The sequence below is a fragment of the Oncorhynchus mykiss genome, chromosome 25, assembly GCF_057628025.1.
Source record: "Oncorhynchus mykiss isolate SJ-2025 chromosome 25, ASM5762802v1, whole genome shotgun sequence".
Classification (NCBI taxonomy): domain Eukaryota; kingdom Metazoa; phylum Chordata; class Actinopteri; order Salmoniformes; family Salmonidae; genus Oncorhynchus; species Oncorhynchus mykiss.
Window position 1 is genome coordinate 52,880,604 of NC_143046.1, and position 16,057 is coordinate 52,896,660.

Here is a 16,057-nt window from a genome sequence, read left to right on the forward strand (position 1 = left end):
ACAGGCTCTTGTTGAGTGAGCTATCTAATTAAGTACTGTACTCTAGGCTACAACAAGGCAAGCCTTAGAGAGAGGACTGACGAGACACAATGATGGTGTGACTGGGTTGGTGTGAGAGGCAAGGCTGTAGAATAAACGGACTTGTGTTGCTTCCCTACCGGGTCAGGGCGCAGTGTGTCGGAGGTAAACACCATGCCCACGTACGTGACACATGTACACACAGGTATGAGTACACGCATGCATAAGTACGCATTCACACAGTCTCACACTCACAGAAACACACACAGGTTACTGTGTTCTGTGACAACGAGTGAGCGGCACCTAGGAATGCTGCTAGCCCTCATTCCACCAGGCATTTCACCAACATGTTTGGGCACGCTCCAGCATGGGAAGGAGGGCGGAGATTTTCCAGCAGCTGTCGTAGCAGGGGTCCGTCTGCCTTCCGTTCTACACAATAACACTATTATTAGGAGTATTACTATTTTTATTGTTATTACATTCATAAACCGTTACTATGATATATGGCAGGGGTATTCAAATCTTACCGTACAAAGTCCGGACTACCCCTGGTTTTCTGTTCTACCTGATAATTAATTGCACCCACCTGGGGGAAAAAAAAGCTGTGGAACTGGTTTCGAGGTTCGGATTTGAATTCCAGGGATATATTGTAAGATTATTTTGTAATAATTGGGTCCAGCTGCATATTATTTCAGCAGCTGTTATGTAAAGGTATTTTTGAGTTGTGCCCAAAGGGTCAAATGTACATGTACATAGAGGTACTCTCATTCACAGGAACAAAACAAAAACGAGTAGCTGGAGCTAGTAGAAAAGAGTAGGTCGTTTAGTGTCTAGTCTACACCAACGAGAAACCCATTCAAATACAGCAACGCGTAGGAAGATGCATCTGACAATATTGCTTTTTAATGAGAATTCATTTGAGCGAGTGTTCTTTTGTTCCGCTTTCGTACCTGAACCCCCCGTTCACAAGTCAAGTGACAAAGAAACGGACAAAAGAAGCGTATGACAGTTGTAGAAATATACGGTGCACATTCCCAAATGACACAGACAGGTGAAAAAATAATAATGACTTGCGGTTTAGTCATTTAATGGGTCAAAAAAAGGTAGAGTAGAGAGAGGTTGGTTCAGGTTAGGATGAGTTGGGGAGGGGGAAGAAAGGGTTGGGGGGGTGAGTTAGTGATGCTGGGTCTTCGCGGCGGTGTCCATCCAGCTAGTTGAGCATGCAGGACTCGTAGGTGGGCACCATGTATTTGATGTTGATGAAGGCGTCCTCACCCCCGTAGCGCTCAAACACCTCCAAGGTCTCCTGGATCAGGTCTCCGATGTTCTCCCTCTTCTGCTGGCTGTAGTCGATGCCGTCTCCCGAGTTGACTGTGGAGATAGAGAGGGAGGCGAGGTGTTAGGTCATTGTCTGAGATCTATGCATGTACACACACACGCGCACACACACACACACACACACACACACACACACACACAACACACACACACACACACACACACACACACACACACACACACACACACACACACACACACACACACACACACACACACACACACACACACACACACACACACACACAGAGATACAGTAGGTGTTATGGGCTGAGAGGGGAGAAACAGTGAGCATTGTTGTCACGGCAGCAGGACTCCCTCTAAGAGAGTGATACAGAAATACATTTCACCAGGCCACGCTAAATCTGATGCCGAAGCTAATGAGATGTTTCAAACACAATGCTGCCCACTGAATTCAATTTGCATTTCTTTCCACCTATCTCACTCTCTCTCACACACACACACAAACACACACACACACACACACACACACACACACACACACACACACACACACACACACACACACACACACACACACACACACACACACACACACACACACACTCTCTCTTCTCTCTCCTGCCCTGGCTCTCTAGCACAAATGTAACACAATGACCGAAAGCATGATGAACCTGTAGCGTACAGCAATGTAAAGCACATGTGCGTGATGTTTTCGCATACCAATTGTCCTTTGTTAAAGGTTATTTATCTATCGTGGTTTTGTTCCAAACTGGGCATGCTCAGTGACCTGAGGCATAGTGGTGTTCCCAAGGCAGCCGAGCGCGTGTGTGTGTGTGAATATAAGGTGAGCCCGCATTGCCTGTATGTCTGTTTATCTCTCTCTCTCTGTCTCTGTCAGATTCAACTGGGAGTCAGCAGAGGAGCGACAGCACTACCACAATCTCTCACCCTCCTTGTATATATGTAAGGCCCATTGTGGTCCAGTGACAAGGAGGCCATAGAGCACAGCCATAAAACTGTCCCTGAGGAAGATGTGTGTGTGTGTGTGTTGTGTTGTGTGGCCGGGGTAGACAGGGGATAGAGAATATAAAACACACGCAGCCCACTGACACAAAAAAACAGGGACTAGCTACAGTACATTACACTGGAGCCTGACTGCTATTACTGCAAATGGTAGAGCTACACACACACACACACACACACACACACACACACACCTTGCTGTCTACCAGAAAAGAGCGGAAACTTGTTGTCAAAAAACCTTCCTGAAGTGTCCTTCCACCCCCAGATGCTCCCATCCCTCCCGCCCCCTCCCCTCCCCCCAAAACAGCCTCTGATTGATACTGTAACTTTATCAGGCCACTGCAAACTGCCAATCTCCTGCTGCCGCATGAGACACTGAGCAGAGCTTTTCTAAGGGAGTTCAATCAGGAAGGACTGAAACCCACACAGACAGATACAATCAGCCTCTGGTGGTTGGTTGTAGGCAAATGATGTGGTACAAGGATTCACGAACGTTTTACGTTTTACTTGCCAAAAAGACATTTGGAGAGTTGTTCTTTAACACGCAAGTATGCACTCACAAAGGCCAACACACAGTCTCACACACACACGCACACGCACACACACACACACACACACACACACACACACACACACACACACACACACACACACACACACACACACACTGTGCAGGTATCCCTCCCTTTGTCGTGGCAGAAGGGAGAGTTTCAGTATTTGATGTAGACAGGAGTGATTTGTGATTCAGAACATATAGAAATATCATGGGAACACATTGACCTCACACTAGACACTGAAAGAGATAGGCACTCCACCTGAGAGTGAGAGAAAGAACGAAAACAAGAAAGAGAGAGAGAGAGGAAGCCTACCTGCCTGTTCTTCCCGTTTCAAGTGGGACCCCTCGTGCCCCTCGCTCACAAGCCCAATTAGGACTGAAGAGAAGCTCTGAAAAGCCTTCTCTCTCTCCCTCTCTCCCCCTTTTCTTTCTCCTCAATCTTTCTGTTCTCACCTCTCTGCTAGCTGCTCGTTAAAACCCAAATAGGGCTAGTCACATAAAAAGAAGCCTGACAAGCAATAACTGTTTGGCCAACGTAGAACTCTGTAGCCTGATAGGCTGATAGGACTCTGTGTTCTGTGTGTTTCTCTAAAGGTTTGGGCTCATTCCTCATCTCTCTTTCTCCCCTCTTTTTATAAACTTTTAGTTTGATACATTTTTAATACATGATGCAGTAAGTAGGCTGCCTGTGGTATAGGTTGTGGATGGTGCCAAAGGGAGAATACAGTATAGTATAGCCTAAAACCCTTTTAATTAACCTTCAGAGGCTAGAGTAGCGGTTTCCCAGTCTAGCTAGGAAAAATTGCTTCGCTGCCATTCTATCCAAGTCCACGCATTCAGCTTTGCAAAGACGATGGAACAAAATGACTAAGGAGGAAGCGCCTCCTGCCAAAGTCCGGAGACACTTGTGCAACTGATTGATGGCCAATAGTACTGGACAAGGTTATAGCCTACTAGAGGCAACAGATGTAAAGGCAGAATACGGAGCCATAATATCCCTCCTTGTTCTCTCTCTCTCTGTGTGTGTGTGTGTGTGTGTGTGTGTGTGTGTGTGTGTGTGTGTGTGTGTGTGTGTGTGTGTGAAACTGTGTGTGTGTCAGAGGCCTAACGGCCTAGCCGGTCTCTCGCACTTTATAAAGTAATTCTAAGGGCTCAAGCTGGGCCGGAGGGCCATAAAAGCTTAATAGGATGCAAAACTTGAAAATGGGAGCAAAGCACTGTAGTAAAATCTGTCCCCAAAGCCCATGAGACCGGTAAAGGAAGTGTATGGATGAACAACCAATAGAATGTGTGTGTGTGTGTATGCGTGTGTGTGCGTGCATCCGTGCATGCATGCAGGGTTGGAGAGTAACGGATTACATGTGAGGGATCAAAACAACAAAAAACAGTGACTGTAATCCATTACGTTACCAGCAAAAATATTGTAATCAGATTACAGATACTTTTGATAAACTAGATGATTACTTCGACGGATTACTTTTAAAACGACCTTTGACACTTCTCTGTCTTCTCAATGACATTCAAATCAGCATTGAAAAAAAGGCACAAGTTTAAGTTTGTTCCATCTGAGCGAGTCGGACCACAAGTCAGAGACCACTATGATGACACACCAAATGTGTTTGATGGATCGCGGGAAAAGAGCAGGAATGGGCTTTTGTAGGCTACAGTCCAGGCTATGTCTTCCAATGGTACGACTGCTGTCGGCATCCAAAGATTATCCAACTTGAATAAACACTTGGAGGTAAGGATGACAGCGGTGGTGTAGTCTACGGCAATACGGATATCACTTACTATTGATATCTATCTATATTGCGCATTGATGTGAATCACACTACTGCTCTCATTGAGCTATTTGCACCTTACGGATTGTGGTTGTTGTGGATGGCTGTTCACAAATCTAAATGTGTATTTGAAACCAATAATGGTTTAATTCAAGAATTTTAAGCTGCCTATCAATCATTGTCTTTGAAACCAGTGGACAGCCAGTGAAAAATGCACTCTTGCAACAGCTGCAAAGTGCAGATCCTAGCCTATGGAATAGAAGTGGGCCTTCTATTGCTAAATCTAATTCATGCTGGTAAAAAATACAAATCCATAGGCCTAATGGACACATGCTCAAAGGAGCACACTTTTGATAGACTTTTGTGGACTTATATAGTACCAGTCAACCTGAAAGGCCGCTCAGCAAGGAAGAAGCCACTGCTCCAAAACATCCATAAAAAGGCAATTTGCAACTGCAAATTATGTGGATATATATTGAAGAAACATCTCAAGACATTAAAGCTTGGTCGCAAATGGGTCTTCCAAATGGACAATGATCCCAAGCATACCTCCAAAGTTGTGTCAAAATTGCTTAAGGACAACAAAGTCAAGGTATTGGAGTGGCCGTCACAAGGCCCTGACCTCAATCCTATAGAAAATTTGTGGGCAGAACTGAAAAAGTGTGTGCGAGCAAGGAGGCCTTACAAACCTGACTCAGTTTATCACAGTGCAATCCGTTTTGTCACCAAAGCCCCATATACTACCCACCATTGCGACCTGTACGCTATCGTTGGCTGGCCCTCGCTTCATACTCGTCGCCTAACCCACTGGCTCCATGTCATCTACAAGACCCTGCTAGGTAAAGTCCCCCCTTATCTCAGCTCGCTGGTCACCATAGCATCTCCCACCTGTAGCACACACTCCAGCAGGTATATCTCTCTAGTCACCCCCAAAACCAATTCTTTCTCTCCTTCCAGTTCTCTGCTGCCAATGACTGGAACAAACTACAAAAATCTCTGAAATTGGAAACACTTATCTCCCTCACTAGCTTTAAGCACCAACTGTCAGAGCAGCTCACAGATTACTGCACCTGTACATAGCCCACCTATAATTTAGCCCAAACAACTACCTCTTTCCCTACTGTATTTATTTTATTTATTTATTTATTTTGCTCCTTTGTACCCCATTATTTTTATTTCTACTTTGCACATTCTTCCACTGCAAATCTACCATTCCAGTGTTTTACTTGCTATATTGTATTTACTTTGCCACCATGGCCTTTTTTTGCCGTTATCTCCCTTATCTCACCTCATTTGCTCACATCGTATATAGACTTGTTTATACTGTATTATTGACTGTATGTTTGTTTTACTCCATGTGTAACTCTGTGTCGTTGTATGTGTCAAACTGCTTTGCTTTATCTTGGCCAGGTCGCAATTGTAAATGAGAACTTGTTCTCAACTTGCCTACCTGGTTAAATAAAGGTGAAATAAATTAAATAAAATAAAAGTTACACCAGCTCTGTCAGGAGGAATGGGCCAAAATTCAGCCAACTTATTGTGCGAAGCTTGTGGAAGGCCACCCGAAACGTTTGACCCAAGTTAAACAATTTAAAGGCAATGCTACCTAATACTTATTGAGAGTATGTAAACTTCTGACCCACTGGGAATGTGATAAAATAAATAAAAACTGAAATAAATCATTCTCTCTACTATTATTCTGACATTTCACATTCTTAAAATAAAGTGGTGATCCTAACAGACCTAAGACAGGGAATTTTTACTAGGATTAAATATCAGGAATTGTGAAAAACTGAGTTTAAATGTATTTGGCTAAGGTGTATGTAAACCTCCGTCTTCAACTGTACATACTGAGATCATGTGACAAATCATGTGACACTTAGATTGCACACAGGTGGACTTTATTTAACATAATTACGTGACTTCTGAAGGTAATTGGTTGCACCAGATCTTATTTAGGGGCTTCATAGCAAAGGGGTGAATACTGTACAGTACATACAGTATGTGTCACATTCTGACCTTAGTTCTTTTGTTATGTCTTTGTTTTAGTATGGTCAGGGCGTGAGTTGGTGGGTTGTCTAGGTTAGTTTTTCTATGATTTGCTATTTCTGTGTTTGGCCTAGTTTGGTTCTCAATCAGAGGCAGCTGTCAATCGTTGTCCCTGATTGAGAACCATATTTAGGGAGCCTGTTTTCTATTGTGTTTCGTGGGTGATTGTATTCTGTTGTGTGTCTGCACCAGCCAGAACTGTTTTCGGTCGTTTCTCTTTGGTATTTTTGTTATTTCCGTGTTCATTTTAATAAATATGGACACATACCACGCTGCGCATTGGTCCTCCTCTTCTCCTTCATATGACAACCGTTACAATATGCACGCAACACTTTTCCGTTTAGAATTTTTAGAATTTCTTGAAACAAGTTATTATTTTAATTTCACTTCACCAATTTGGACTATTTTGTGTATGTCCATTACATGAAATCCAAATAAAAATCTATTTAAATTACAGGTTGTAATGAAACAAAATAGGAAAAACGCCAAAGGGGGTGAATACTTTTGCAAGGCACCGTAAACTTTTCCGTAGTGCTCGGTGACTGCCATTCCATGAGCACAGCATTTATTTTTCAACTCGAATCAATGAGCCCAATCAGTCCTCCGTGACAAGAAAATCAATCAACAGAGTAGGGCTGGCCTATCAATCCTTAGTTTTGGGGTTATGCTCAGGTAAAACAATTTGGCTGATCTATACTTCCATATTTCTTGAAGATCAAGGGGTATAACATTTATTGGAATGACTGGAATCCTGATAGACTTTGGTTTTAAATGTAAAGACATCATTTAATCGTATTATTATTATATGTAGTAGAAAGCGATGGGTTAGAAGAAGCCTACATAACCAACCCATAAAGTAAAATTGTACATTGATAGGGCCAGCTACGTAAACTTTAACATTGATTTAGCCTTTCATAGATGTCGTTCAATTGGTAACATACATTGTGTCTTCTTCCAATGCCTCTCAAGGGGAAAATAATCTAAAAGTAACTGAATGTAATCAGACTACGTTACTGAGTTTGGGCAATCCAAAAGTTACGTTAGTGATTACAATTTTGGACAGGTAACTAGTAACTGTAACGGATTACATTTAGAAAGTAACCTACCAACCCTGCATGCATGTGTGTGCTAGTGTGCGCAAGAGCATTTCTGACACTGATCAGAGCCAGACCGCTCTGCAAATTACAAAGAGGGAAAGTCCAATGCTTTGGCCCATGTTAGCAACAATTTACATATTCTCCAACAACCATATGCACTCAGCAACACACTCGGAGAAAATGTTCTATATTCATGTTGTAGGCCTATATCTCTGACTCTTGAACTCATAATTGTATTTTCATAAACGCCGCCCACCATACAGGCTCTCCCCACCTACCAGCTAACCCAAATCTTTTATAGCAGCACAAAAACAGAAAAAGAAACATACAGGCATTTGAGCAATACAATTACATAAAAAGCAAGACTTATCCCTGTAAAAGAGAAAGGCCAAAGAGAACAACATGCAGTGTGATCTACTCGAGTGGGGCCTGTGCTGTTTGAATATAGTGTTCAGCACTAAAGCAGAGGAGGGTGAGGAGAGAGTACTATGTTGTTGTGGCGTAGTTTGCGAGGTGGACTCTCTCTCTCTCTCTGCAGCTGTGGCATGTGTGTGGAGGCTAGTAGGGGGCCGAAGGGCCAGAGGCCAGGCCCAGAGAGGGACTCTCTATTAGTGGAGACATTTTCCAGCTGACATGAAGGAGGGGGTGGTGGCAGCCTGAGTGACACAATGGGGAGCGGGGGAGGCTGTCCCCTGGCACAGACACAAGGGATCCTGGGTAATAAGACAAGGCTACGGCGCAACAACTGAGGTTCATGTATATTTCAGCCATGGTCCACTTATATGTTACGTCCCAAATGGCACCCTATTCCCTTTATGGTGCACTATATTTAACCAGGCCCCATAGGTCTCTGGTCGAAAGAAGTGCACAACAGTGCACTATAAATGGAATAGGGTGCCATTTGGGACACAGACCAGTCACAAAGGTGTTTGGAGGCATGCAGCATCAAAGAGGGGCGAAGGAGGAATTTGAAATGATTCTCAATATTTAAAGAGGTAAAAAGAGTGTGTTTAGCGACGGGCGGGGGGGTGTTAAAGCTCTTTGTGCAAATGTCCTTCAGGAAAACTTTTACTTTCTCCCCCTCTCTAGGCAGACAAAAAATCTTTAAAAACAATACCTATATATAAGAAAAGAAAGGAAGAAAAGAGAAGGAAAGCGGGAGTTGGCTTGGCAGTGCTTTGAGGGAGATGGGCGGTCGATACGGAGTGCCATGGCAACTCCCACACAGCCTGCGTCCCGATTGGCACCCTTTTCCTTTTATAGTGCACTACTTATGACCAAGGCCCACAGACAGGGCTCTGGTCATAAGTAGTGCACTATAGAAGGAATGGGGTGCCATTTGGTATGCATCCACAATCTGGGGGGATTTCAAGGGGAGTGTCATTTGACAAATCAGCTCGATGGTAAAAAGAGGTGGAGAGAAAATGTGTCCTTCTGTTTCTGTCCTTCATGTCAAATCCCTGGGATTGAGCGCACAGGAGTTTGGTGGCACCTTAATTGGGGAGGACGGGCTCGTGGTAATGGCTGGAGCGGAATGTATCAAATACATCAAACACATGGTTTCCAGGTGTTTGATGCCATTCCATTTGCGCCGTTCCAGCCATTACTATGAGCCGTTCTCCCCTCAGCAGCCTCCTGTGATTGAGTGGTTCTTAGCAGACTGGGACTAGGTGAGGAGGTGAAGAGGTGGGAAGATGTGGTGGCTGTGAGGCTAGCTCTCTCCACCTCTCTCCCCTCTCTTCCCCAGCCAGATCGCTCAAGATTGACTTCGAAATTGTCCTGGAAATTCCTTCAAAATCAGCCACTAGGGGCAACGGTGAAAGCTATTACCATCAAGTAGGCTTGGGTTTTGCTGTGGCTTTATGGATGGGGGTGGCAGATAAATGTAATCCCATGACTATGGATCCAAAACTTGAGTATTCAATCCCAGTGATAAACATGTGTTTGTAAAATTTTAATTTGAACCCTATCTGATACCTTAACCCTTAAAATAATCATTCAGAATGAATGCCTAAACTTAATGTAATCATATCCAGAAACTTGAATCCTTCATTTAACCATTCGGATTGTAATCCCATGACTCTGGATTCGAAAGTCGCATGTTCAATTCCAGTGGTATTCACTGGATGATTTTTTAATATTTATTTTTAAATGGAGGTTGGAACCTAAATTATTTTCCAATTGTTTCGTTCTGAACAGAACCACTATTTTTTTTTAGTTCTGGTCCACTTTTCCGAGCAGCAAAATACAATTCTGAACCGGTTCGAACAAAAAAAAAAGGTACTGGTTTATATTGCTCCTTTCTGTTCCTTTTTTAACCTGTGAAATCAACACTTTTTCACATTTAGCTCATTAAATTAATACACCAATCAGAGCGGATAGAGCAGGCAAGCTAGTTGTTTACATGCGTGATGGACAGATAATTGTAGCCTATGGTGCAAGACGGGACTACAGTATGGATCACTTTCGACCCCGGTTCTGTTCCTTGAAAAATGTTGTTATTTTCCGGTTTTTGGTTCTGCTCCAACCCTTGGTTTTAACCTTATCCCAAGCCTTAACTTAGCCATTTGAGAAACTTAATGTTTTAACCCAAAAACTTAAAAAAATCACACAAACAGCTATGAATAAACTCTGTCAGAATCAAATCAGGACAGTCATTATTAATACTAACTGACTTCATTGTCCCCATGGGGAAATTTTGTCTTGTTATGACATGCATTATCTGAATTAGGTCCACAGAAATATACCTAGGAGAAGCGGCTGCTATGGAGCAACATTGAATGTCCTTTGAGCTAGCTAGCTAAGAAGCTTGAGCTAGCTAACGTTAGCTAACAAGCCTGTGTGTGCAGAGCGGCACCCGAATTAAAAACACACAAGTTAATCCATTCTTCTCGAGCAAATAAAAAATATCTCCCTATCTTCTGAATCACGCTTTTAACATCAGCACAGTAGCCTATGTTTCTGGAGGGGGAGGTGCAGGTAGGCTAAACACACACAGAAAAAAAGGCCTGGAACGTAAAATAACGTTATTAACCAGTTCCCATGCTTTTAAAATAACGGTTCTGTTCCGATACAGTATGGATCACTTTCGACCCCGGTTCTGTTCCTTGAAAAATGTTGTTATTTTCCGTTTTTTGGTTCTGTTCCAACCCCTGGTTTTAACCTTATCCCAAGCCTTAACTTAGCCATTTGCGAAACTTCATGTTTTAACCCAAAAAGGAGAAGTTTAGCCAAAATACAGAAATTCCCAAACTAGTCCAGCAGAGTTTGCCCTCTCCCCCTGTAGTGCTGTACTGAAACAGCTGCAAAAACGGGTCACGTGACTCGTGACGTTTGCTGGACGCATGCCTCGCTCTGCTCCGCTGCCAGTGAATTCATGATTAAGAAATCCGTGAAATCCGTGAAATGTGACAAACAAAAACCCACAAATTCTGACAAACTCCAAGCATTGATTATGCAAGAATGGGCTGCCATCAGTCAGGATGTGGCCCAGAAGTTAATTGACAGCATGCCAGGGCAGATTGCAGAGGTCTTGAAAAAGAAGGGTAAACACTGCAAATATTGACTCTTTGCATCAACTTCATGTAATTGTCAATAAAAGCCTTTGACACTTATGAAATGCTTGTAATTATACTTCAGTATTCCATAGTAACATCTGACAAACATATCTAAAGACACTGAAGCAGCAAACTTTGTGAGAATCAATATTTGTGTCATTCTCAAAACTTTTGGCCACGTATGTAACTGTATGTAAACTTCCGACTTCAACTGTAGAAATAGGCAGGGATAGAAATTAAACTAGCCCGCTAGCCTGTGGCTTGTACTTTTCAGACCGGGCTAGTAGAAAATGTGCCAAACTAGCCTACCAGGGAAATGTTCTCTTTTCAAATATTGCATGGCACAAATTTTGGACCCGGGCTAGTAAAAATTGCAGTCTACTACCTAGCTGGCCAGTGTCCAAAATCCTTGCATATACTGTAGGCCTTGGTGCTGTACAGGATAACGTATCTTCCCTATGCATTTATGACAAGGGGGTTGAAGAGACAATAGTGTCACCTTACATTACAGAATAGTAAAACAAAAAAGTGTTGCGGAATTCTGCTCGTTATTCTTCATAATCCTAATTCCCCATGACTGATGTGTTGGCTAGACATGGTTAATTAGCATGAAAACATTCCAGGCTGTGAACTGCTGTATAACAGTGATTGAAATAAGTTAAACAAGTTAAATGGTTAAATAAAGGTTAAATATATATATATATATATATATATATATATATATATATATATATATATATATATATATTTTTTTTTTTAAATAAAAAAACCTGGCCCATGGAACCACCTTGGGTATATGATTGGCCATTGTCTGGTCTATTGTGTAGCCTATTTGTAAACTCTCCCCCTATAATTAATTTTAGCGCCATGAAAATGTATTAGATGTTAAAAAAATGGTATAACATGACTTGTGTGTTAGGATGGAAGTTTTTATTTGTCAATACACAACACAATAACACATGGGCATATATCCAATACTAGATCAACTTCCTCTCCCTTTCACAATTCACAGTGTATGTATCATGAACTTCCATTGTGTCACAAGTAACTGAGGTAAATTTCCCTATCTGAATCACAGGTTCTGGCCTCAATTGATTGGTCTTCAAAGGACCAAACACCAGCAAGCTCATCTGGAACCCATGTAAATAATGGATATTTTCACACCTTTTCCCAATGTCTGATGTGTTGGCTTGCCATGGATAATTAGTATGACCACGTTTCAACCTGTGAACTGCCTGTCTCCTAGAACCACCTGGAGTAATTGAATATCTATTGTGCATTCATTTGACAACATGCTTTGAGAGTACATTCAGCATCTATGTGTAATAATTTCACATTGATCTTTTGATTTAAATGGGTAAAAGAGTAAAGCTCTTTTAAATGTTTAATAATATGGTCGATCTCCTGAGTCCATGGGCTTTGCAGCTGTGTCCAGACCTCCAGATGAACCAGAAAGGGTCCCTGAGTCTTCGGTAAGTAATCCGGAACAAGGTATATTATTTTCTATGATTCCGTATATCAAAGTGTTATTCAGTATGTCATTTTTCTTTAATTTTAGAACGCTTCGATCATTTTGTGTATTGTCTTTCTAAGGAGGATCGGGGAAATAGATCTCAGCAACAGCAGCCTCCTTCACCTTTTCCTACACAACATCCACAGTCTTCACCTTCCCAGCTGGACACCAGTTTTAGCTCCCCTGATGATGACGAGGACCACACACCACTACATAACCCCCCAACATTCACGAGCTCAAGTTGCAACTTCTTCAGAGCTGTTCACTGGTGTCACTTTCACTGACATAAAGGACTGGGCTGAACAATGCAATATACAGTTCCCTGCACGATCAACATTCTTCACACTACAGTCCTCTTACTTCCTACTGTTAATACATCAGGATTAAAGACTGAAGAAGAAAATAAAATGTCCACTATGGTCCGGGATGGAAATGCTGGGAAGGCAGTCCACATCTGTGCTGATAGTCCTGGCTATTCCACTAAATATACAACATACGGTGCCTTGCAAAAGTTTTCATCCCCTTTGGTGTATTTCCTATTTTGTTGCATTACAACCTCTAATTTAAATTGATTTTTATTTGGGTTTCATGTAATGGACATGCACAAAATAGTCCAAATTGGTGAAGTGAAATGAAAAACATTACTACAAAATAAAAAACTGAAAAGTGGTGCGTGCATATGTATTCATCCCCTTTGCTATGAAGACCCTAAATAAGATGTGGTGCAACCAATTACCTTCAGAAGTCACATAATTAGTTAAATAAAGTCCACCTGTGTGCAATCTAAAATGTCACATGGTCTCAGTATATATACACCTGTTCTGAAAGGCCCCACAGTCTGCAACACCACTAATCAAGGGGCACCACTGTGAAGACCAAGGAGCCCTCCAAACAGGTCAGGTATAAAGTTGTGAAGTACAGATCAGGGTTGGGTTATAAAAAAAATATCAGAAACTTTGAACATCCCAAGGAGCACCATTACATCCATTAGTAAAAAATTGAAATAATATGGCACCACAACAAATCTGCAAAGAAAGGGCCGCCCACCAAAACTCACAGACCAGGCGAGGGCATTAATCAGAGAGGCAACAAAGAGACCAACGATAACCCTGAAGGAGCTGCAAAACTCCACAGCGGAGATTTGAGTATCTGTCCATAGGACCATTTTAAACCGTACACTTTACAGAACTGGGCTTTACGGAAGAGTGCCCAGAAAAAAGCCATTGCTTGAAGAAAATAATAAGCAAACATGTTTGGTGGTCGCCAAAAGGAATGCGGGAGACTCCACAAACATATGGAAGAAGGTACTCTGGTCAGATGAGACTAAAATTGAGCTTTTTGGCCATCATGGAAAATGCTATGTCTGCCAAAAAACCAACACCTCATCACCCCGAGAATAACATCCCTACAGTGAAGCATGGTGGTGGCAGCATCATGTTATGGGATGTTTTTCATCGGCAGGGCTGGGAAACTGGTCAGAATTGAAGGAATGATGGATGGTGCTAAATACAGCGCAATTCTTGAGGGAAGCCTGTTTCAGTCTCCAGAGATTTGAGACTGGAACGGAGGTCACCTTCCAACAGGACAATGACCCTAAGCATACTGCTAAAGCAACACTTGAGTGGTTTAAGGGAAACATTTAAATGTCTTGGAATGGCCTAGTCAAAGCCCAGACCTAAATCCAATTGAGAATCTATGGTGTGACTTAAAGATTGCTGTACACCAGCGGAACCATTCCAACTTGAAGTTGAACTTGAAATCCGAGTGGCTAGATGTGCCAAGCTTATAGAGACATAGCCCAAAAGACTTTCAGCTGTAATTGCTGCAAAAGTATTGACTTTTTTGGGGGGGGGGGGGGGTTAAGTTATGTAAGCTCATGTTCTGTTTTTTTTGTCTCATTTTGAATCTTCAAAGTGGTAGGCATGTTGTGTAAATCAAATGATACAAACCCCCCCAAAAAAAGTCCAGGTTGTAAGGCAACAAAGTAGGAAAATGCAAAGGGGGATGATGTAACGGTCGTTGGTGGAAGGTGAGGACCAAAGTGCAGCGTGGTACTTGTTCATATTATTTATTTTAACTGAACAAGATCAAACAAAGAAACATAAAGCACAACCGAAACAGCTCCGTCAGGTGCAAAACACACTAAACAAAAAGTATAATCACCCACAACTCAAGGGTGAAAACAGGCTGCCTAAGTATGGTTCTCAATCAGGGACAACGATTGACAGCTACCTCTGATTGAGAACCATACCAGGCCAAACACAGAAATTCCAAATCATAGAAAAAAGAAGATAGACTGCCCACCCAACTCACGCCCTGACCATACTAAAACAAAGACATCACAAAGGAACTAAGGTCAGAATGTGACAGGTGAATACTTTATCAATCCACTGTATAGGTCATTATAATTACTATCATAATAAAGATTTTAAGAAGTTTTGCAAATCATTGGTGAAAAAAATGGAAGAAAATGTACAACATTTCTCAATTATCTTTCAGCCAAAGAATGGGTTCTCAAGTTGAGATGCAAATCAATCATTAATTAATGAATTCATTTGTTCATACAGCTACATGGATGACAGGACCAATAAAGTAATTGAAGCTGATGTGATCCAGGTAGGTGTATTGTAGGCTGTCATTATAACGTTGACTTGAAGTGAAGCTCTGTAAGGCTATACATGCCACTAACAAAGACAACAACCCACAAATGAGAAAAGAAAAAAAAGGCTGCCGAAGTATGATTTCCAATCAGAAACAACGATGGACAGCTGTCCCTAATTGAAAAGATTATAAGATACTTACATGTGCCGACATTTGTTGTTTCTCTAATATCTTCGATCTTGATATAACGCGCTGCATGATTTACAACTGTCCCGTTGACGGAACGCCAAACCTCAACAAGTTTTTAATAAAAAACCCTATTAAGCATTCCTGTGCCTGTCTCCCAAATCATTTATACCAGCGTCACAGGTTCGAAGACACCATCGGTGCCCCTCCAGTAGTTTTTTTCATCATTCGCAAGTATTTCGTTGTCATGCATGTTTGTAGGTTGTTGTTTACTTTGTATGCCTAATGTGTAATGCTGTCTTCACCTAAAAAAACGTGCATCTGTGAATAAGGGTATGACGTGTAGTTTCTACGTAGCACACATGCACAGTTGT

At 42.0% G+C, this 16,057-nt stretch overlaps 1 protein-coding gene across 1 annotated transcript in view; it reads right to left on the reverse strand.

The window, feature by feature from the left end:
* Window positions 1-900: 900 nt before the first annotated feature.
* pacrg (PARK2 co-regulated) overlaps window positions 901-16,057 on the reverse strand; it is a 256,594-nt gene continuing 241,437 nt past the window's right edge. Inside the window, exon 5 of the mRNA XM_021584416.3 lies at window positions 901-1,389. Within this exon, the coding sequence (XP_021440091.1) occupies window positions 1,229-1,389 (161 nt within the window). The 3' untranslated portion in view covers window positions 901-1,228. The remainder of the gene's footprint in view (window positions 1,390-16,057) is intronic.